Raw genomic sequence first — 23585 nt, 5'->3', positions numbered from 1 at the left:
GGGGGGGGGGGGGGGATAACATATAACCCTGAAAGAGACATTTTGCTTAATGAAAAAAAGAAAAGATACTTTTTAACTCTATATCCCTTAGTAAAAATACCTTTTTAAAACAACTGTCTCTCCCGGTTTTGAAAATGGTAAGCACTTGTCATCTATTTCTCCCTTCAGTTGTATCAATGTTTGTGTGCATATATATTGGTAATTGTTATATCTTTCTACTGAATTGATTCTTTTATCATTATACTAGAGGCCTGGTGCACGAAATTGTGGGGGGGGGGCCCTCGGCCTGGCCAGCGATTGGGGCCAATCGGGGCCAATCGGGGCGATCTCGCCCAGTCCTAATTGGGTTGACCAGGGCCTGCTGGCTGGGGGAAGGGACCACAGGAGGTTGGCCAGCCGTGGGAGGTTGGCTGTGGAAGCGCACTGACCACCAGGGGCAGCTCCTGTGTTGAGCGTCTGCCCCCTGGTGGTCCGTGCAGGTCATAGCTACCGGCCAGCCATCCAGTTGTCTAGTCATAATGGTCACTTAGGCTTTTATATATATAGATAATATTATTCTTTGTCTCTTTTGACAGTTTTTCATTTTAATCCAGGATCATTTCTGTCTACAGGCAGCCTCTGCTCCAGCCATACATCTTGTATTGGCTTACCACCACTCTGCTGCTCTGCTCCTGTGGTTCCTTTCCTACACTCCAAATGCCCTCCCCTTTAAAGATTTTGCCCTCTTTCAAGGTTCATCATATATGCCAGCCCCTGCAGGGACCCTTTCCGTTTGCCTCATCCAGAGAACTCCTCTATCCTGAGAAACACCTAATGCTTTAGCTGAACCATTCTTATGTCATTCATCCTTATAATTATTTAAGCATCTATTTTATGAAATCATAAGCACCCTGACAGCAAGAACTAAGTATGTGATACTGAGCAATAGTCAACTGTGAATAGCCAACTGGGAACTTCCATGGAGGTATTCATTTCATTCACTGAATTGAATTGAGAGAGGCAGAAAGAGGTTGTCCTCTACTTGATCCTATAAGGTGCCTTCTACTCACATCCCTCCACTAACCTCTATTTAGGACTTGCTGCCCCAGCTGAAGGGTTCAAGTAAAAGTAAACCCTTCGCCTTGAACACTCTTCAACAACATCAATAGGTTTGGGACCTGCCATTCAGAGTAACCAGTCACAACATCCTGTGAGGACCACAGAGAGAAGGCAATAATACCTTGCCTTCGGGATCCACCAGAAGAAGATGCTTTGCCTGGCCTCCCTGGAGTCCACTCAGCACATACTGGCCAGGAGAGGTGGCACTCTCTCGAACCAGAAAGTCCCCGTCCTTCACCAAGAGGTTCTCCGCTGCCTTCCTGCTCAGCTTGCCGTGGTAGCAGTCTTCACTCCGCAGCTGCTGCTGAATGTACGGCAGAGCCTGGGAGCCGGCACGCTGGGCCGTGGCACCTGGCTGAACAGTTTCGGGGGCCTCTGAAGTCAAAATACAAAAGGAGACATCACCGAGTTAACTCCCCATCCATCCACTTATTCAATCATTCACTCATTCAGCAAATACAACTTGAGCCCCTACTACGTGCCAGGCGCTACTTGAACAATGCTGTTCCTGGAACAAATGAGGGTTTTGTTCTGGGAACTTCCAACAGGCTCTAATTGAATGGTAGATCCAAACACTGCCTTTGGCTTCTGTTGCCAAGAGAGGCTTGCCCGGGTGCAGGAGTTTTTCCTTCCGATGAGAAATGGAACTGACCCACGAGAACTGCTTTTAGAGCTGCCGCAAGAGGCTTGTTATGTCCCAGGGGCTGTCTGTCAAAGACAGTGGTCGGCAAACTGCGGCTCGTGAGCCACATGCGGCTCTTTGTCCCCTTGAGTGTGGCCACAATGTTTCAATCGCACTGTACGTGCGCGCCCGCACCTGGTATTTTGTGGAAGAGCCACATTCAAGGGGCCACAGTTTGCCAACCACTGGTCAAAGAGAAAGAGGCTTATGCTGTGTCTGGATTACAGATAACTTCTAAGATTTTTCCAAACTCTTTGAAAATGCCTATGGTAACTTGGCCAATGCCATTTTTTTTTAGCATTTATCTTTAAGAAAACACACAACAAATTACCAATGTGCTTCGGAGATGCTTCTAACCAAATACTTCAAAGCTGTACTGAACCTCAGAGTATTCCTATTCAATGCCTACTCTGTTTGTGTCATTCACTGGCCTGGACAAAACAGAGTCAGTCGGGTAAAAGAAGGCAGAACATCAGGGAGGCATGGCCTGAGAGAGCGCCCCAAGCCTCTGCAGAGTAAGTCCTATTTAGAGTCAAGAGCACTGGGATGACAAGGCACCTCCAGGCAGCACTTAATAATACCACTGATACTCTTAATGATAACAATTTCTGTGTAGTTCCATTTACCGAGTATGACAGGCACTGCTCATGCTTTATGTACTACTATACTACTTGGTTTCACTCTCAAAATTAGGTAGGCAAGGCAATGGATCTTTACAAAGGTCAGATGACTTGTGCAAAGTCACACTGCTAATATGGTGCAGGTCTGAGATTTGAAACAAGGTCTGACTCCAAAGCCCAGGTTATTCATCACCACACTCTAAGGCAGTGGTTCTCAACCTTGGCTGCACATTAGAATCACCTGGGAATCTTTTTAAAATCCTGATTTCTGGGCCTCATCCTCCGGAAGTTCTGTTTCTTTGTTATGGGGTGGGGCCACAACGTTAGTAACAAAGAAACAGAATTTCCGGAGGATGAGGCCCAGAAATCAGGATTTTAAAAAGATTCCCAGGTGATTCTAATGTGCAACCAAGGTTGAGAACCACTGCTCTAAGGTGACTGACTCCTTGCCTTGGATGGGAAAATCTCTCCATTTCACTATCCACTCAACTCCTGTCGTGCCCACAAGGATCCTTAGAAGATAACAAGGCTGTAAGGATGATATACAGCATCTCCAGAAGGAATAACATAAAATTCTTAGGTCTGAATCCAGGTAAAAGTCATACAATTCCTTATGGCAAATTTACCAGGAAAATAACCATAGAAATCGGGCTTTGTCTTTAAATGTAAAGGACGTTTTGCATAGAAACCAGCTTTCACCTTTATAAATGCAAAGGGGGTGTTCACATGTCCTTATGCAAGGGTCTCACAGGAAAAAGCCTCTGGCTTCTGAGATTTAGAACTTACACAAGACAATCCTATGAAGTCACTGATGTAGGAAATCAGTGCCCTGTAGGCACAATCCAGTTCTCCTGTTAATATGTTATAGCTTTGCCCCTGCTTAAGAACTTCTCTACGTAACACAATTATAATGCAGCACTATTTTAAAAATATCTTTAGTCTGTATCTAGTGTCTATAAATATTCGCCTCTGTTGTTGCTGGGGGAAGCCTGAAGTAATGTGTCTAGATTTGATAATACTTGTAGTTGGGCTTAGTGCTGCCTGCTTGGGGCATAACAGGGAACTTCTGATGAGTAGCTGTGTGTGTGTGTTTATGTTTGTGAAAAAGTGTTTGTGCAAGCGTGGGGGAGGAGCATGCATGTGTGTGGCACACACATCTTGGTGCATGGTGGTTTTGGTTTCTTCTGAGAGTATGGTGGAGAGCTTTTGGACAAGGACACAACAAAAGAAAAGGAGACATTATATCATTGTGAAAAGAGGCAACAGATCATGGGCCAGCCAGAGGGTCTGGACAATATTTTCCCAACTCAGTTTCTCACAAGATACACTGTGCTAGGAGATTCCAGTCATCCAAACATTTGCTGAAAATCTAATTCTACTGAAAGAGAAAATCTCACAGACTTTTGTAAATTTTAGTTTTGATTTTAAAAGTTACCCAGGCTAGTTCTTTTAAATCTTAGAAAAACAAAGAAGATGAATCACCTCTGGCCCTATCACCAAATACAACCACTCTTAACATGGTGGTGCATTATCTATTATCTTGACCCTTCCCTCACATAAAGTTAACTTTGAGAAAGATAATCATAATTTCAATATAGTTTTTTATATGTAATTCCCACACAATATTTAATAAATTATTGACTTGATATATGTTCCCAGAAGTAGTGAGGGTTAAAGAAGCAACAAGGAAAGCCACTCTAGACTTAACTGAGACCAAAAAAGAAAAAAGGTGATAGGAATCCTGGAAGAAAGTCATCACATCATCTTGGAGTTCCCAATAGTAACTGGAGACATATTGTTCACAATCAAAACTTCAGGAAAGCACACGATAGATGTGAATTTCCACACTCACATGTAGCTGATGGGCAAACCTCTGAAAAGGGAAATAGAGCTTAAGAAAGAAAAGTCTAACATGCAAAGTCTAGAATTAGCAATTGCAAGTAATGTCGATGAGAAAGGTGGGATGAGACCTTTAAAGAAACGAAACTAATGCGAACTGTGAAGACAGCATCCTGATGCAGTCAGCTTTTAAAAGCACACGTAAAAGGATGTTTTGATAATGTTGACTATTATCAAAGGACTGGAAAAAAAACTGTTTACAGAATTAAAAATGTATACAAAAGTCAGGATATTGGATAGCAACGTAACTAAAGGTAAACTAGAAGAGGGATATAAAGGTGTGAGAAGCGTGTCCAGGTTGGGGACAATCCTCAGGTTTCTGCTGTGGGAGGAAAAGCCCACCCTTGTCTCCCCGTAAGTGTTATAATGACTCCATCTCTGACTCAGGAGGACGCTAAGAAATGAATTCTCTCCATTCGGGTAGCTGTATTTTATAAAGTTGCCATGAACACCGAATTAGTGAAAAGTGAGCCATTGTCCCTGGGGGTCATGCAGGGGTAAGTTCCTCCAGGCCTCAGGTCACCACATGTTCATTAGTCATACAACACCTTGCTTTATGTGTGCTTCTGTTTAAAGACACCTTCCATAGTATATATTTTTGATTCCTTAACGCATGGCCAACAGCCTGAATGAAGCTTATCTAACACATATTTTCTTGGTAAGGCACATCACAGCTTCTTGAGCTTAGGAATGCTTGACAGAACTTCAACACTACACTTACAGGCCATTTGAAACAGCAAAGCCACAGAGAAATATCACAAACTGTGAAAAGCATGACACCGTGTAGACAGGAAAAGGACACTTGCTTACAAGATGAAAGCTGAAGCAAGAAGGCAGAGCACTGCCTTGTTCCACCTCAGCTGGGAATGTGCACGTTGGGAAACTCTAATTTTTCATTGCTCTGCACACGCCTGCAAATGGCCACAAAAGTGCCATGAGTGTTGATCTGGGGGTATGGATACATTTTAGTGAGTGAGCAAATTCTCAAATACAGGATCCATGAATAATGAGAATCAACTGTATATTATTTATTAGTATGGATTACTGGGCATCTGAAAATTATAAAATAGGGACTTATTTGCATTTTGAGGGGAAAATATGTTCACTCTATAAGATGTCTAAAAGTTGCTAGTAAAATATGTTAACATAAAATGTTAAGCATATATGAAGGGCTGAAATACTACCCAGAGAAAACTTATCTGTAATATAAAGGAAAATGCACATGTCTATTCTATATAATAAAAGAGAAACATGTAAATTGACAGTCCCTCTGCTATGTTCACCAGCCAATCAGGAGTATGCAAATTAACACAACAAAGATGGTGGGTTAATTTGTATACATAGGCACCGGGCGGAGAGCAGAGTGGGAGAGCTGGCGGCTTGGAGGACTTGGCAGAGTGGGAGGCCATGGGACAGAGACAGAGTGGGAAGGGAAAACCAAGAGCGCAGGGAGCACCAGGAATTCTGGGAATAGTAGTTTTGGTGGCAGCCCCAGGACCAGAAGCAAAAGCACAGAGTGCGGGGAGCACCAGGAATGCTGGGAATTGTAGTTCTGGTGGCAGATGGATCTCCTAGACACTAGAGCAGCGGTTCTCAACCTGTGAGTCGTGACCCCTTTGGGGGTCAAACAACCCTTTCACAGGAGTCACCTAAGACCATCAGAAAACACATATATAATTACATATTGTTTTTGTGATAAATCACTATGCTTTAATTATGTTCAATATGTAACACAGAGTGACTAGGAAAAATTAAAGGGAAGATATCCTAAAACTCCCAGGAAATCTCCACCAATGAAGCAAAGAAAAAAAAATGCCTCTATTATTCTGTGGGCAACAAACCAAACTGGGTTGGGGGTCTCAGACAATTCGCTCATATGATTGCAAAGACAGAAACTCCTGGATTAGAGAGGGCTCCCCTGAGGGCTCCCAGATTGGAGAGGGTGCAGGTCAGGCTGAGGGATCCACACTCCCCCACCCCCCCAGTGCACAAATGTCATGCACCGGGCCCCTAGTTAAGATATATTATAAAGCCACAGAAATTAGTATATAGTAATTAATATACTGGTATAGAACAGACAAATAAGCTATCAGAAAAAGTATTCATGCCCTGACCGGTTTGGCTCAGTGGATGGAGTGTCGGCCTGCGGACTCAGGGGCCCCAGGTTCGGTTCCGGTCGGGGGCATGTGCCTTGGTTGCGGGCACATCCCCGGTGGGGAGTGTGCAGGAGGCAGCTGGTCGATGTTTCTCTCTCATCGATGTTTCTGACTCTCTATCCCTCTCCCTTCTTCTCTGTAAAAAATCAATAAAATATATTTAAAAAAAAAAAGAAAAAGTATTCATGTATATAAAAGGCTCAGAAAGAGAGGAACCGAAGATGGCGGCATAGGTTAACGCCGGAGATTGCTGCCTTGAACAACCAATTCAAATTAAGCTTGAAACAGGGAACGGACAACATCCAGAACCACAGGAGGGCTGGCTGAGTGGAAATTCTACAACTAGGAGTAAAGAGAATATCATATCCAGACTCAGAGGAAGCGCAGTGCTGAAGTGAAATTCTGAGGTACGAGTGCGCGCGGAGCAGGGCTGGCGGTGCGGCGCGGAGGGCGCGGTTGTGTTTACAATCGGGAGGGAGCTTCAGACTCTGAGCTCCAGATCCAGGCGAGTCGCTAGGGACGCAGACTCAAACGGGAGAAGCGAGACTGTCTGGCCTCGGTCGGAACTCGAGGGCAGCTTTCTCTATGAGGTTTGCAGCGGTTGCTGGGACTCTGTGAGGCAGAGTCCCTAGGGACGGAACTGAGAGCCACCATAACTGCTCCCTCCCTGCAGATCCCCAGGGACCCGCCCCGCCCAAACCCTGCGCAGCAGAGCCACCTGCTGGATAGCGCAGGCAATTGCTAGATTAGCACCGCCCTAGAGATCCAGCACAGAAGCTCTCCCACTGCAGACACAGCTGATTCTCACTGCCAATTGGCCGGGAGGGCAAATCCTCCCAGTGATTCTAGAGCAACCAAGGCATAGCTAAAACAAGACTGTGCACAAAGCCCACAAGGGGGTGCACCAAGAGTGTCCTCCTCAGGTAACTGGGGAGGCTGAGCCACTGGGCCTACAGGACACCTAGCACACAAAGCCTCTCTATCAACACAGGGAAGCAGCCAAAATGCGGAGACAGAGAAACAGGTCACGAATGGCAGAAATAGAGGAAAGCAGACGATTGGATATAGAGTTCAAGGCCACGTTTATAAGGTTTTTCAAGAATTTTATGGAAACCGCCGATAAATTTAATGAGTCCCTCATTAAGTATAATGAGACCATGAAGGACATGAAAAAGGACCAACTAGAAATTAAGCATACACTGACTGAAATAAAGAATAATTTACAGAGATCCAACAGAAGACAAGAGGATCCCAAGAATCAAGCTAAATACAAAGAAACAAAAAATACCCAACCGAAAAAAAAAAAAGAGATTCCAAAAATATGAAGATAGTGTAAGGAGCCTCTGGGACAACTTCAAGCGTACCAACATCAGAATTATAGGGGTACCAGAAGAAGAGAGAGGGCAAGATATTGAAAACCTATTTGAAGAAATAATGACAGGAAACTTCCCCTACCTGGTGAAAGAAATAGACTTACAAGTCCAGGAAGCACAGAGAACCCCAACCAAAAGGAATCCAAAGAGGACCACACCAAGACACATCATAATTAAAATGCCAAGAGCAAAAGACAAAGAGAGAATCTTAAAAGCAGCAAGAGGAAGACAGTCAGTTACCTACAAGGGAGTACCCATACGACTGTCAGCTGATTTCTCAACAGAAACCATGCAGGCCAGCAGAGAGTGGCAAGAAATATGTAAAGTGATGAATAGCAAGAACCTGCAACCAAGATTACTTTATCCAGCAAAGCTGTCATTCAGACTAGAAGGTCAGATAAAGAGCTTCACGGATAAGAAAAAGCTAAAGGAGTTCATCACCACCAAACCAGCATTATATGAAATGCTGAAAGGTATCCTTTAAGAAGAGGAAGAAGAAAAAGGAACTCTTGCCATTTGCCACAACATGGATGGAACTGGAGAGCAGATAAATACCACATGATCTCACAGATTTGTGGAATATAAGGAACAACATAATCTGATGAACAAAGACTGATCCAGAGACGGAGAGGCATTGATTGGACTGTCGGGCTTTGGAGGGAGGGTAGGGGAGGGGGGGAGGGAAGGGGACAGAGCAACCAAAGGACTTACATGCAGGCATAGAGGCCTAACCAATGGACACGGACAACGGGGGGAGGGGGGGGGGAGGGTGATGTGGGGACAGGGACACATATGTAATATCTTAATCAATAAAAAATATATTAAAAAAATCCTCAGGTGAGGATTAACAAATAAAATTTAAAAAAAAAAGGCTCAGAAACAGACTCACATATATAGAGTCTAAAAGAAAAATCTAACATGCAAAGTCTAGCATTAGCAATTGCAAGTAATGTCAATGAGAAAGGTGGGACGAGACATTTAAAGAAATGAAACTAATGCGAATTGTGAAGACAGCTTATTGATACAGTCAGTTTTTAAAAGCACACGTAAAAGGATGTTTGGATAATACTGACTATTATATTATCAAAGGACCGGAAAAAACTGTTTACAGAATTAAAAATGTATACAAAAGCCGAAACCGGTTTGGCTCAGTGGATAGAGCGTCAGCTTGCGGACTGAAAGGTCCCAGGTTCAATTTCAGTCAAGGGCATGTACCTGGGTTGCAGGCACATCCCCAGTAGGGGGTGTGCAGGAGGCAGCTGATCGATGTTTCTCTCTCATCGATGTTTCTAACTCTCTATCTCTCTCCCTTCCTCTCTGTAAAAAAAAAAAAAAAAAAAATGTATACAAAAGTCAGGATATCAGATAGAAACATAACTAAAGGTAAACTAGGGATATAAAGGTGTGAGCAGAGTGTTAGATAACACTGTTAGACGCCCCCCCCATATAAAATAGAAATTTCAAGTTGAATAAATATTTTATTGTATAAATAAAACAATAAAGCTCATAGAAGAAAATGTAGTAGAAGCTGGACAGAGAAGAGAAAAATTTAATCCAAAGCAAATAGAAGGAAGATATACTAAAGATAAAAATGGAAATCAATGAAATAGAAAATAAAAAACAATAGAGAAAATGAAACCAAAACTTAGGTACTTTGAAAAGATCAATTAAGCTTAATAAATCTTGATGAATGCTGATCAAGAAAAGAAGAGAGAAGACAGAAAATACCAATAATAAGAAAGAGAGAAGGCATCCTTCAGGCAATAAGAGGATAATAAAGGAATATTATGGGACATTTCATGTAGAACTGACTCTAAGTGAATAAAGCACGATCCTACTAAATTTTTCGGTAAATTACACTGCCAAAGAAACCACAGCCTCTTCTGGTCTGGCTGTTTGGCCTCTTGAGCAAACTCCAATCTCTTGAGCTCATGCCAACAGGAATAGGCTGTGAAAGTTGTGAAGCTCCCAAGAAAGACACATTCTCCAGCATCTCCTTTCAATGTACACATGGAGGATGATGGCAGAAACATCCCGGAAGGCACAGGTCCAGCCCCCAGATAACAACAGACGAGGAGTCCTCTCCTAAAGCAGAACCAGAGTCCCGGCAGATCATCATCTCCTACCTCCAGCTCAGGGAACCTGCACATCACCCCTGGCAGGATGAGGCAGTCACTAGAGCCAATGGCCACGGTGTGTTTTGCGTGCTTCCCTTTTGTAAGTGTGAGTTTGTACTGCGGTTATCTTATTCCATTTATTCCATTTCCACCAGCAATTTTGGTTGTGCAGGAGGGCAGACAACTTGGCAATTATAAGAATCCCTACCCAATCTTGATCGAGGGGGACTCATGCCACCCAGATGTCATGGACTTTTATGCTGCATGCTCTAACCGGATGGGGTATTTTCAAAGTCTTCCTTTGGGAGAGGGCAAATGGGTTCTATGTGAAGAGAGCTCATTGGGGTGGCAGAAAGGTAGCAGGGACAGCTGTTCACCAATGTCTCTCCTCCCTTTCATTACATGCTGGTTTTAGCTGGGCACATGGCCACCCAGCTAGAGTAACATTGTTAGCCCCTTTGAAGCTGGGTATAGCCACATGACCAAGTCCCACAAATAGCAGGTGGGAAGAAATGATGCCTGCTTCTCTGAGTCATGTCCTTTAAAGGAATGTATGTGTATGTATGCCTCTTGCCTTTCTCTCTGCCCACTGGCTGAATACAGATATGATGGTGACCGGCCAAGCAGCCACCTTAAACCAGAGAGTGAAGCCAGGTGTTAAGAATGACAAACTTCCTATCAGACCTGAACCACCAATTTTGGGGGCTAATAGGTAAAATGAATGAACTTCAGTCCTTTTTACACTATGGTATTTCTTTGTTATGGCAGCTTTAGACTGAAACTAACATAAATTGGTACAAAAATTAAACAGTATGAGAACTAATGATTCCTCTGCCGTGTGTGATGAGAGTAAGGACTGTGCCAGAGCTCTCCTATGCTGGCTGTATGCCAGGATGAACTGAGGAGCCCTGATGCTATGCTTGAGAGCTATTAGGTCATTGTCTCATTTTCCTGAGCTAATCAGCGAGCTTTTGTACGAATAAGGGAGGCTAAGGATGCCTCAAGAAGCTAGAAAGAAATAGGAGGAAACATTAGGGGAGAAAGGTTAAAAGGTGTATTTAAGATATTTTGCAGAAAGGTATGTCCAAAGTTATCCCTACTCCATCTCTACTAGATTTTCTTTTTTTTTAAATATATTTTTATTGATTTTTTACAGAGAGGAAAGGAGAGAGACAGAGAGTTAGAAACATCGATGAGAGAGATACATCGATCAGCTGCCTCCTGCACATCTCCCACTGGGGATGTGCCCGCAACCCAGGTACATGCCCTTGACTGGAATCGAACCTGGGAACTTTCAGTCCGCAGGCCGGCGCTCTATCCACTGAGCCAAACCGGATTCGGCTCTACTAGATTTTCTTAACTCAACATTATTTATATTTTTGGAGCTGGATTTGAATTTTTGGAGGGAGTAACGATAAGCTGAAATGAACCTGGAGGGGGTAGCAAGAAGCCCAGGAGGGCTATGGTTCGTCCAATCCTAACGGGAATAAAGAGAAGAGAGCACTAGAGGCCTAAATTATTAAAACTGTTGCCTCCAAAGCAGAGAGAGGGGAAAGGGTGAATAAAGAAGGCTGGAGTCGGCGAGAACACATGTGACATTACTATTTTGGACATAGCAGGACTTACTTTCCACCAATGTCAGGATGAAGTTATGGGTTAATTTTGCCTTTTCACATTATAAAATTGTTTATGATAAAAGGCAAAGTTTCTTTGCTTGAGTTGTGAGCATTTTTAACCTTAAAGACTTGGTTATAAAGGCACTGCAGTTGAGAATCAAGGACTAGGTCAGATCACCTGACTCAGGCCATATTTCTAATAATAGGTTGCTGCTCTGAACAGCCCATGATGTGGAAGCTGCCAATGTAAAGTCTTACGAAGTGACTTTTAAAATCTGAGGTCCATAAACTTGTTTTCAAAAAGCTGTGCCTCTCACAAATATTACCTTATCCAAACAGGATATTCTCCAGTGTAGCTAAGTTCACTACAGGAATCTGCATTCACTGCATATCCCATTACCCAGGGCGCAAGCTTCCCCCTGTGATGGATGTGGAGATACACCACCCAGATCCCCCTTCAGGGAAGGACCAAGAGCCCAGGTGTCAGCAGCCAGCCTCCAGCCAACCATCCCTGCAGGGTCTGCCTCAGCTGCAGGGAGCTGTCCTACCCTCCGGCAAGCCCTCATGTGGCCCACGTCCAAAGACTGAGATAAGTGGGGCCAATGTGGGCCGCTCTCAGGCCCATAAGCTCCCTGCAGGGTTGGCCGAGGCTTTGCCAATCCATCCCGGCCCCAGCCTGCTTCCTGCCCGTCCCTTCCTGATAACTGATCCCAATAAAGACCCTGCATGACAAACCCCATCTCAGTGTCTGCTTCCAGAGAACCAACCCGGCAGCGATGTTTGGGAGCCAAGAGTGATCTTGGAAAGCTTGTAAGAAGACGGCCCATTCGCCACCTGTCTGGCCACGAGGACGTCTGTTTCTTAGTCTAGAGCCGTGGTCGGCAAACTGCGGCTTGCGAACCACACGCGGCTCTTTGGCCCCTTGAGTGTGGCTCTTCCTAAGCCTTAGGAGCACCCTAATTAAGTTAATAACAATGTACCTACCTATATAGTTTAAGTTTAAAAAATTTGGCTCTCAAAAGAAAATTCAATCGTTGTACTGTCGATATTTGGCTCTGTTGACTAATGAGTTTGCCGACCACTGGTCTAGAACAGTGGTTCTCAACCTTGGCTGCACATTAGAATCACCTGGAAATCTTTTTAAAATCCTGATTTCTGGGCCTCATCCTCCGGAAATTCTGTTTGTTATGGGGTGGGGCCACAACATTAGTAACAAAGAAACAATTTTTGGAGGATGAGGCCCAGAAATCAGGATTTTAAAAGGTTCCCAGGTGATTCTCATGTGCAGCCGAGGTTGAGAACCGCTGGTCTAGAGAGCGTTCGGGTGATCTGGTTAGGCCAAGGCTCAGTAAAGTCTCCATTTACATTTCATCTGGCCACCTGGCCACGCCAGCTGTGCGGTTCCCTCGGCAGTTCGGGAAAGGCCTCCTGGGCCAGTGAAAGGACCTGGTCAGCAGCGTGTTCTCCATCCTTGGAATGAACCAGATTTGACACCAAGCCAACCTCTGAACCCAACACACGTCAACATTTTATGAGAAGCATGTTTTGTTTATTTTTCAGTTGATTGTATGCTTTTGGCTTGTTTTTGCTTTTATTTTTTTACTAGAGGCCCGATGCACGAAATTCGTGCAAGGGACTCGGCCCTCGCAGCTCCGGCTTTGTCCAGAAGGTCATTCCGCTGTTCTGCCGTCTGCTCTAATTAGCATATTACGCTTTTATTACTATAGATATTCCTGTTTCTGCATTTATCCCTGGAAGCAATCGGCAAGTGATGTATTTTAAGATTAAGTACAGTCTTAGTGTTTTTACTCACAGTCTACAGTTTTAAAAAGGAGCCATCTTATTTTAGTGCTGAATAGATGACTTACCAAGGGGTTGTGAAAAGAGTAAAATTAACATCATCAATAAACAGAACCGAAGTCATGGCCATTGTTTCTCATGCAAACAAACCAATTCAGAATTACCTCCTGGCTTTGACCATCCTCCCTTCAGCAAGAGCACATAGCAAAATTCAAAGTATGTGAAAAGATGATTTAAACCTCACTTCCTCAGGAGAGCTTTCCCTGACCTTCTCAGACCAGGCTCAGTCTCTCTGCTTTCCTAGCAGTTTGTACTTCCCCTCTGAAGCCCGTATCACAAAGTCCCCACATTTTGAAATCCATTATCTCCACAAAATTCTATTAATAACTATGTTATTATCTGTTATTGTGGTGAGGGGCTGAGGCCAGAAAGAATCCTTCTAGCTTCCTGAAAATGAGGCCAAGGAAAGAGCCTTCTTTCATGTGAGACAGTGTAGTGAGCTCAATAGTAACCCCAAAAGATTAGGTTCAAGTCCTAGCCCCCCATACCGGTGACTGTGACCTCATTTGGGAAAAGGGTCTTTGCAGATGTCACTGATGTTCTCGAGATGAGCTCTTCCTGGGTTTAGGTGGGCCCTAAATTCAGAAGCTGCTGTCTTATCAGAGAGAGAAGAGGGAGATCTGAGAGGCAGGGTGAAGGCCAGGTGAAGACTGAGGTGAAGACAAGCCAAGGAGCTAGGAGAGGACTGGGACAGGTTCTTCCCCAGAGCTTTCAGAAGGCACTGCCCCAGCTAACATATTCATTTAGGATTCCTGGCCCCCAGAACTGTGAAACAATGAATTTCTGTTGTGTTAAGACACCCAGTTTGCAGCCATTTGTTACAGCACCTGCAGGAGACTAATACAGACAGGAAATAGCTACTTACTTTCACGGTGCCACAGGCTCCCCAGCAGCTGGGCGGAGCTTGGATTCCGGGGAGAGCCCAGTGCGCTGTGAAGAGCCTGCGTGTTGATGTAGCAGGGGTCGTCGAAGAGATCCACTCGACACGTGTGCTTCATTAACGCGGTGTCCCTTTGGGACGGCACTGCTCTCTCGTGGGCATTACCTGCAGTGATTAGCGGAGATCAGTGAATCATGTTCTGCTTTGCAAACAATAAATGAAATCATATTTGAGTCTAGAATTGATAGGAAGCCAAAAGCCACCCTCATCCCTTACAAGGATTGAATATTGACCTGTAGAAATAAGATAAGCTCTGGTCTTTGAGGAAAAGCTCCCTCTCGTTCGTCTCCCTGCCCCACGGCTTCAAACAGACAGAAAAGGAGCAGGAAGATCCCGGAGAACAGCTGGGCAGGAAAAGGGCCGACTGTCCAGCAAACAGACCAACCGGCAGACAACACTGCTCAGAGCTGCAGCCCAGAACCAAGAAAACACACGTGCCACATGGAACCTGAATACCAATTATTCAAACTCCTTTTCAAAAAACTCATTCCTTGATTTAAAATTATGTAGAGTGGGAAGCCTCTCTTCTCTCTATGCTCAGTTTTGTTCTGCCCAACTCAGCCTTGCAGCAAGGACTGGTGTTTCCTCTGTTTTTTTTTATCAGAAAGGACTCACCCCTCAGGCCATCTCCTCCACTCCCCTGACTATCTCCTCCATCTCCCTGACTCCATCCTCTCTTCTCCATTCTAATCTGCACATTATGGCCAAAATGACCTTTTTAGAACTGAAAAGCTCATATTTCTCAGAGGTTCAAAACCCTTTAATTCCTTCCATTGCATCTTCAGAGAAAGCTCAAAGTCTTCAACAAGCCCGTGGCCCTCCTCCTGGCCACCCAGCTTCCCTGGTAACCCCTCTTGTCCCGCCTGGGCTCACATTGGCCTTCTCCCAGTATGACCCCCACCGCAAGGCCATCTTCTGATTGACATGCTCTTCTCTCCCCTTCTCCAGCATCCTCACCCTTCAGGTGTCAGTTCAAACCTCACTTTCTCAAGAGAGCCTTCTCTGACCTTCTCAGACGAGGCGCAGTCTCTGCTTTCCTAGCAGTTTGTACTTGGCCTTGGAAGCCCGTATCACAAGAATAATATATTTTGCCCTGGCCAGTTTTGCTCAGTGGATAGAGCGTTGGCCTGCGAACTGAGGGGTCCGGGTTCAATTCCGGTCAAAGGCATGTACCTTGGTTGCGGGCACATCCTCAGTGGGAGGTGTGGAGGAGGCAGCTGATTGATGTTTCTCTCTTCGATGTTTCTAACTCTCTATCCCTCTCCCTTCCTCTCTGTAAAAAAAAAAAAATCAATAAAAAATATATATTTTAAAAAGAATAATATATTTTGTTGCTTATTATTTTTTAAGGTGTGTACGATATCTGAACTGCATGTTCCATGAGGACAGGGATCCTGTCTGTCTTGTTCACAGCTGCTACTCCTGCTCCTAGCACATGCCGGGCACATAAAATGACATCAACAACAGTTACTGGATGAATGGATATTAGTCCCATCGTTCACTACCTGATGGCAGGTAGTTCAATACTTTGTACCATCCAGATGGTTCTGTCTTGAGAATGCCAGGATGGAATTTTTTTGCTTTGCTATTGAAACCAGTACATTTATAGTTTTTGGCCACATGTGCTACGAGATCACCAAGATGCACATGAAGTGGTGGCAGTGGCATTCCATCGTCCCACCATAAAACAACATCAGTCCTTTTATTGTTTCAGTCATTAAACCCCTCCCATGTGATCCAAAAGGGACCAACTTCATATTGGACTTCACATCATGGTGAACGGTTGTATGATGTAATGCAAAGCATGGAAACCTGAGTGCACGACTCAGGGAAGTCCAACCGGAAGACAACAGCTCTTAATACCTGCTCCTCCTTTACACCTTGTCTGTCTGTCGGTGTCACATGTCACCTTGTGCCATGTCATGTTCTATACATGGGCCACCCTGAGGAGGAGTGGGATTTCTAGAGGGAGAGGTTGGCAAGGCACCTCATTTGTTTGCAGCACATGACAATTTGCATCTGCTTGGTGATGTGGATTTATGAAGTGTGTTATCTCGTTTAATCTAAACTTACTTTCACAAATGCTTAAGTGGCTAAAAGATCACTGCAAATGAATCAAGAATTGAAGATTATTCTTTTTAGTACAAGCTCCTCCTTGGCTGCATTAGAGCTTCTAAGAGTAATATAATTAAACGCAAAGTTTAATCTACCAAAAGTTGGAATTATTGAGACAGCTTACACATGATTAAGTTACATTTAGGAGTGCCTGCTCATAAAAATTTACTGAAAGTGGAATATGATCAGAAGTGTCTGCAAGCAGAATGCTTCTGAATGAACAGGGGCCTGACTTCAGGTCCCTGTGTTCTCTCTTACTATTTGTGTGGCGTGAGGCATGCCACTTAACCTCTCCAACTATCAGTTTTGTAAAATGGTTTTTTAAATACATTTTTATTTATTTCAGAGAGGAAGGTAGAGGGAGAGATAGAAACCTCAATGATGAGAGGGAATCATTGACTGGATGCCTCCTGCGTGCCCTCTACTGGGGATGGAGCCCACAACCCAGGCATGTGCCTTGACCAGGAATAGAACTGTGACTTCCTGATTCGTAAGTCAATGCTTAACCACTGAGCCACACAGGCTGGGCCCCATCCCTTTCTTGACCTAACTTCCATTTATCTAGTAAGATTCTGCTCTGAATCCACCTCCTTTAGGAAACCTTCCGGGAAGTCCCTCCCTTCCCCAGGCTGGGTAAGGAAGGTGCCACTCTCTGATACACTGAAGGCGTACGTTTACTTGTCTGTCTTCCCCTTGAGACTACAAATTCCTTGAGTCCTTGAGGAGAGACTAGAATCCACTTATCGGTGTACCTTCTGCGTCTTCAATGTCCAGTCGAAAGCAGATGCCCAATAGAAAAATGTCTGTCAGCTGAATGAGCAGATGACTGAGTGTGGACCCAGGCTGACCGCACCACGACCTAAAGACCCAGAGCCGCCTTCGGCACAGGGCGCTGCTCGTCTGCCCCTCACAGCGCTGGCATGCGCTGACCACACCAAGTCTGCCATCCCACAGGCTGGCACAAAGGCGCCCGTGTCCACACCCAGTCTCTCCTAAAAACTACCATCCCTTTTTTTATTGCAAGTGTGCCATTATATTTAAGTCAGCAATGTTGTCTTAAATTTTTAAAAAAAGATATCTCACCCTTTACCCAAATTTAAAATTTTTTTGGGGAGAAGCGTGTGGTTGATGAGAGCTGACCCACACCTGCCAGCCGCTATGCAGGCCAAAAGTCCTTTGTGCCAAGTGCGACTGAGAACCACCCAACCAGCCCAAGAGGAGGTTTCTGGCAGAATATACTAGTAAGTACATACACAGTGTGTACGCTGTAAGTACCAACGTTTATAAGTAGGGTTTGTGGGAATTTAATATCTTTTTGATTAAAAATATCAACATTCCCATTTTAAATTGAAGGTTGGGGGAACATTATTCTATTTTGCTAACTATTTCTTTCCATAAGGGAATTTATTATTAAGGATAGGGATATTTTATACATCTGGCAATAAATACAGTTAACTCCTTCAACAGCCAGAAGCCTATTGCAGTATTTATAATACACTGGGATTCAAGTTTTAAGTCAGTATTTGAATAAATCAATCTCTTGGGAGGAAAAAGCCAAACCTTATTGAAAATATTTGTATAGGTGTCTCCCAAATGCTTATGTATGAATCTCTGGGAAAAACCATAAAAATGTCTATTTGCTATTCTGGCAACTGCTATTAATTTGCTCCCTGGTCAAGAATTTCAGATCACTTTTTTAACATGTGTTCAACGCAGGCCCCAAGGTAGGAACACCTGATTCCTGTGTGTCTGTGGATGAAAGGATACGGAGTTAGGGGCGTCCTTCCTGCCACAATGGGAAGAACCACACCTGCCGTGGCCCCTGGAACAGGGCTGACTTTTTCTAGCCACATGGTCTCAGTGGCTGAGGTCTGGGGACGTAGCTGCCTAGTGTTCTGGTTCCCACTGGGAGTGAGGAACCTGCTTTTTATTTTTTATTTTTATTTTTTTAAATATATTTTATTGATTTTTTACAGAGAGGAAGGGAGAGGGATAGAGAGTTAGAAACATCGATGAGAGAGAAACATCCACCAACCGCTTCCTGCACACCTCCTACTGGGGATGTGCCCACAACTGAGGTACGTGCCCTTGACCGGAATCAAACCTGGTACCTTTCAGTCCGCAGGCAGACGCTCTATCCACTGAGCCAAACCGGTTTGGCATGCTTTTTAAAAGAAACAATGTTATAGCTCGGTGCTTGACCCACAGGACAGTAAAGAGGCATTGAGTGAATTGTTGAAGAAATCCTATATAATAAAAGCCTAATATGCCAAGTGTCTGGTCATCTGTTCAACCAATCAAAGCATAATATGCCAATGATATACTGAGGCTGCTCAACTGCTCGCTATGATGTGCACTGACCATCAGGGGGCAGATGCTTCGACTGGTAAATTAGCTTGCTGCTGGGGTCCGGCTGATTGGGACTGCGATTGGGACTGAGTGAGATGGGCCAGACACGCCCTGGAGCCCTCCCGTGGTCCCTCCCTGGCTGGCCAACCTCCCGTGTCCCTCCCTGGCCTGTATCATGCACCGGTGGGGTCCCTTGGCCTGGCCTGCACCCTCTCGCAATCCGGGACCCTTCAGGGGATGTCGGAGAGCCTGATTTGGCCCGATAGCGGAACAACCATTCACTATGACATGCACTGACCACCAGGGGGCAGAAGCTCAATGCAGAAGTTGCCCCCTGGTGGTCAGTATGCTTCCACAGGAGGAGCACCGCTCAGCCAGACGCCGGGCTCATGGCTGGCAAGAGCCTCTCCCATCTCCGCAGCAGTGCTAAGGATGTCCGACTGATGGCTTACATGGCCTAAGCCATCAGTTGGACATCCCCCAAGGTCTCCTGGACTGCAAGAGGGCGCAGGCCGGGCTGAGGGACTCCCCCTAATGCCCCCTCCCCCCCGAGTGCACAAATTTCATGCACCGGGCCTCTAGTGAAGACTATAAAATGAGATCAAGGCAGAGCATGGAGACAGTTTCAGGGAGCTTCAGCACAGGTGGAAAATGGGGTCCTTAGGTGAGGGGTTTCCAGAGAAAGGGAAAGGAGGGAAGGAGGAAGCAATTATAGCTCACAGGGAGCATAGTTTTATTTATTTTAAAATCTCCACCCAAGGATATTTTTTCCCACTGATTTTTAGAGAGAGTGGAAGGAAGGAGGAGAGACAGAGAGAGAGAAACATCTATGTGAGAGAGACACGCACCCCAACCAGAGCCAGGGATGGAGCCTGCAACCAAGGTACATGTCCTTGACCAGAACTGAACCTGAATCCTTCAGTCCATGGGTCAATGCTCTAGCCACTGAGCCAAACTGGTTGGGGCAGGGAGCATAGTTTTAAAAAGACATTTACCATTCATGTAATTTGTTTTAGATCATTAAGAATTCCTTTAAAAATTTAAATAACTTTAAAGAATAGCATGAAATTTTAATTTCTACCAAAAGAAGCCATGCTTTTGAAGAATTTTAATTACTGCATTACTCACTACTCCTATTATTTTTTCAGGTTGGAGGAAGGTGGTAATCATAGCTGTACCCCAAACAATAAATCCTCATGCTTTCCCCACTGTATAACAATAATAAAGTCAATAGATTACATTGGCATAATTCCATCAGAAATACCAAAGTATCCTTGGGAGTGACTACCTTCCACAGGACAAGTTCCTGCTAATTTCCTTAGCATCCCTACGTGTGGTCATCCAGCTCTACCCTCCCCTGTACTATTTTCACTGTCCAGTTATCTCCCCCTGTAAAGCTGCAACACTTTCCTTCCCAAATGAGTACGTGAATGGATAAATACTTTCAACCATCTATAAGAATGAAACGACTACCTGTCAATATACCTTGTTTTTATGAAAATAGTTTCCAATCTGAGAGTGGATACCCTGCACCTGTGCTGTGGAAAAGCTGCGCCCTATGTCAATAACCACAAGCAGTCATCAGACATTTAACGCCCCGGCAAGTCTGGGGTGGGTGGGACCGGGATCAGGACTCACATTTCAGATTTCTCTTTGTTCCCTTTGCCAAGCAGAAATAAAGGTTTTCTCTTAATCCTGGTGGACTTGACAAGCACTCATTTTCACATTCGCCTACTGCCTGACCTTTGAAGTGGGAGTCGGAGAAAACACCTTTCCAGTGCGAGCCTTTGTGCCAGAGCAGTGAGAGGCCCCGTGAGGGAGGAGGACAGTGCAGTAGAGGGAGAAACTCGAGCCTCCACGGGACCCGCCTGCGGCCTCCTGGGTCTCTCAGAACGCGGAGGCCTGTAGCCGAGGCAGTATGTGTTCAGAATATGCACCTGCCTTTCCCATCAAGTGTTACAGCAAGGTCCACGTGACATAAAAGGAGTAGGGAGAGTGGCCGATGGGGAAGGGCAACTGTACCTACCGATTGCCCTGCTTTGCTCCAAACAGTTCTCATAGACGCTGCTGCAGTCGGAGTTCCCAGGCTGCAGGGACAACAGATCGTGAGACATTTACAATCACAGCATCGGTTCCTGAACTTCCCCAACATAAACTAAGCAGGAATAACACTCCCAGCAGACTGCAGCAGACAACTTCACCTTCTGATACAGGAAGTGCCTGGCAGGTGAAAAAAGGAAACGGGCTCGGGGTGAGGAGTGTAGACTCCTTTCCATGGTGCGTTGTTGGGAGCTGCAGAGACGGGGGTGAGGGTCGTCACAGCTGCCACCACCAGGAGCACCCTGAGGGACACTGCTTCTGCTGGGAGGTCACATTCCAGGACTCAGGCCAAGGCTCGGCGAGAAGGTGTGATTTCCAGGACACTTGTCTAAACACCGGCCACTTGGCAAACCTCTATCTAACCGTGAATGGCAGACTGCAGCCCTACTCCGCTGGGGCTGGTGCCAGGCTCACTTTCATCCTTAAACATCTCGTGCTCGCTTCAGTATTGGGATGGGATCCAGGGATGCCTTTGAGAAGGGGTGTCTGTGCTTTAGGAAGATAACCCAGCCGTTTCGTGCGGGAGTGTTTGGGGGCATGAAATTAGAGATAAAGGGGCTTCCAGAATCACCCGGGCAAGTGAGGACCAGAACTTAGAAAGATGCGCTAGGAATGGAAAAGGTTGGGTATATTCAAAACACATACAACCCCAGGTCTCTAAGATGAGTTGCTATAGGGCTCAATGTGTGAGGAAAACAAAAAAAAACTGTAGATTATTGGAAGAGTGGTAATGCCATTCTTTAACACGAGTAAATCAGTAGAGGACTCTGGCTTGGAGTCCAGGAGAAAAGGCTCAGTTCAGTCTTGATATAAACCAGCAATTTCATGCCTGTGGCATCACAGCCGAGGGAGGTAACAACTGGGAGAAGAGGCTGGAGGACTACATACATAGGTGTCAGGCCACAGGAGAAACCGGGCCAGGGCAGCGCATTGGAGAGCGCCTCCCTCCTGGTGAGGCAGGGGCTTGGCTTCCCAGGGGAGGGGATGCAAGAATACAAGACAGAAAAAGAAAAGATGCAACTTATTTTGGAAATGCATCAAAAATAAGATGGATGGATGGGTGGAGGATAGATGGCTACACAGGATGACAGAGCAAATATAGTAAAATGTTAATTGTAGAATCTAGATCAGGGGTGGGCAAACTTTTTGACTCAAGGGCCACAATGGGTTCTTAAACTGGACCGGAGGGCCGGAACAAAAGCATGGATGGAGGGTTTGTGTGAACTAATATAAATTCAAAGTAAACATCATTACATAAAAGGGTACGGTCTTTTTTTTCAATTGTTTTATTCATTTCAAATGGCCGGATCTGGCCCGCGGGCCGTAGTTTGCCCACGGCTGATCTAGATGGTGAGTCTATGAGTGTTCGCCTTATAATTCTTTCAACTTTTCTGTATGTTTGAAAATATTCATAATAAAATTTGGAAAGCCAAACAAAAGAAAGAAAAACGGCAACTAGAGATGTGGGATCAGTATCACACAATGGAAATGTTTTAGAAGCTAACAGATGAGGTCTAAGAAAACACAAGGCAACCAACAGGTATCAAATGCTGGAGACAAATTCAGAATACTGGAGAAGGAAGTAGATTTAGCAATTAAACCACTGGTGACTAAAAAAAAAAAAAAAATTGGCGACTACTGTGAAAGTAATTTCTCTCAAGTTGTCAAGTGGAGTTCAGATCTTAAAAGTATAGGTAAAGATTGTTGTTTTTCCTTTTTTCTAGAAGTTTGTGGGTTAAAGAAAGAGGAGGAGGTGGGACATTATTAGTTGGGTTGGAGGAGTCCAAGTTTATGTGCAGACAGAAGGGAAAGAACTGGTAGACAGAGAGAGAGAGGTTGATGACAGAACAAGGGCACAGAGTTGGTAGGATGGGTGGATGGGATCAGGAGCCCAAGGAAAAGAGTAGCTGTGGAGATGGTAACTAAGGAAGAGAGGCGAGGAGAACGCAGGAAGACTTGGAGACGGGAGAGGGTGAAGTTGAGGATAATGTGTTGGACCGCCCTGGGGTTCCAGTGAAATGAGATGTGAGGTCAGCTGCTGAGGCTGAGGTTGGGAATTGGAGTAAAAATGATCTACTCCAGGCCCTGTCAATGATTCACTCTCTGGCTCAGTACTGAGGAAGATGATACTTTCTCTAAATTAGCATTTGGAAACCCACAAATTAAACTCTCTAGTGATAAGGACAGAATCACTTTGCTAGTTCCAATCATAATAAAACGTTACTTACCAAATAGCACAACTTTTCACACCGTATGGGGCAGTAAGCCATCTGCTCTGTGGCTTGAACTCTGACCCGCACGTCTGAAACACCACCCATGGGTGGCTGCTTTCCTGGTATTTCATTGTAATACTCATGATCCTCTCTCTCGTCCGCATGGCCGTCAATATGGACCTCCTCACTGTAAGGCAAAAAAGAATCCCCAAGAGGCTGGGCGGGAATTCAAATGCTGTAGGGGATGCAGATGGGTCAGAACAACGCAAATCATCCTGGAAAACGCTGCATTCATGTTGTAATTTTACAGATGTGCTTAAACGATGTCAAACATCTGGATGGAAGCAACCAGATGGCTGAGTTGTTTAGATTTCCATGGACAATTAAAGTGTGATAAGCCAACCAAAGTGACAAGGGTGATGCTTTTGTGTCTCCCTTCCAGCCCAG

At 44.9% G+C, this 23585-nt stretch overlaps 1 protein-coding gene across 1 annotated transcript in view; it reads right to left on the bottom strand.

Moving 5' to 3' along the window:
- The window catches only part of SHC4 (SHC (Src homology 2 domain containing) family member 4), a 112206-nt gene that overhangs the window by 1031 nt on the left and 87590 nt on the right, over window positions 1–23585 (bottom strand). Inside the window, exons 10-13 of the mRNA XM_015558911.1 lie at window positions 23154–23325; window positions 20852–20912; window positions 14287–14466; window positions 1220–1473 (exon numbers count right to left, since the gene is read on the bottom strand). Coding sequence (XP_015414397.1) covers window positions 1220–1473; window positions 14287–14466; window positions 20852–20912; window positions 23154–23325 — 667 coding nt within the window. The remainder of the gene's footprint in view (window positions 1–1219; window positions 1474–14286; window positions 14467–20851; window positions 20913–23153; window positions 23326–23585) is intronic.

Source organism: Myotis davidii, unplaced genomic scaffold (genome assembly GCF_000327345.1).
Source record: "Myotis davidii unplaced genomic scaffold, ASM32734v1 scaffold132, whole genome shotgun sequence".
Lineage (NCBI taxonomy): Eukaryota > Metazoa > Chordata > Mammalia > Chiroptera > Vespertilionidae > Myotis > Myotis davidii.
This window is presented reverse-complemented; position numbering and strand designations above follow the sequence as displayed.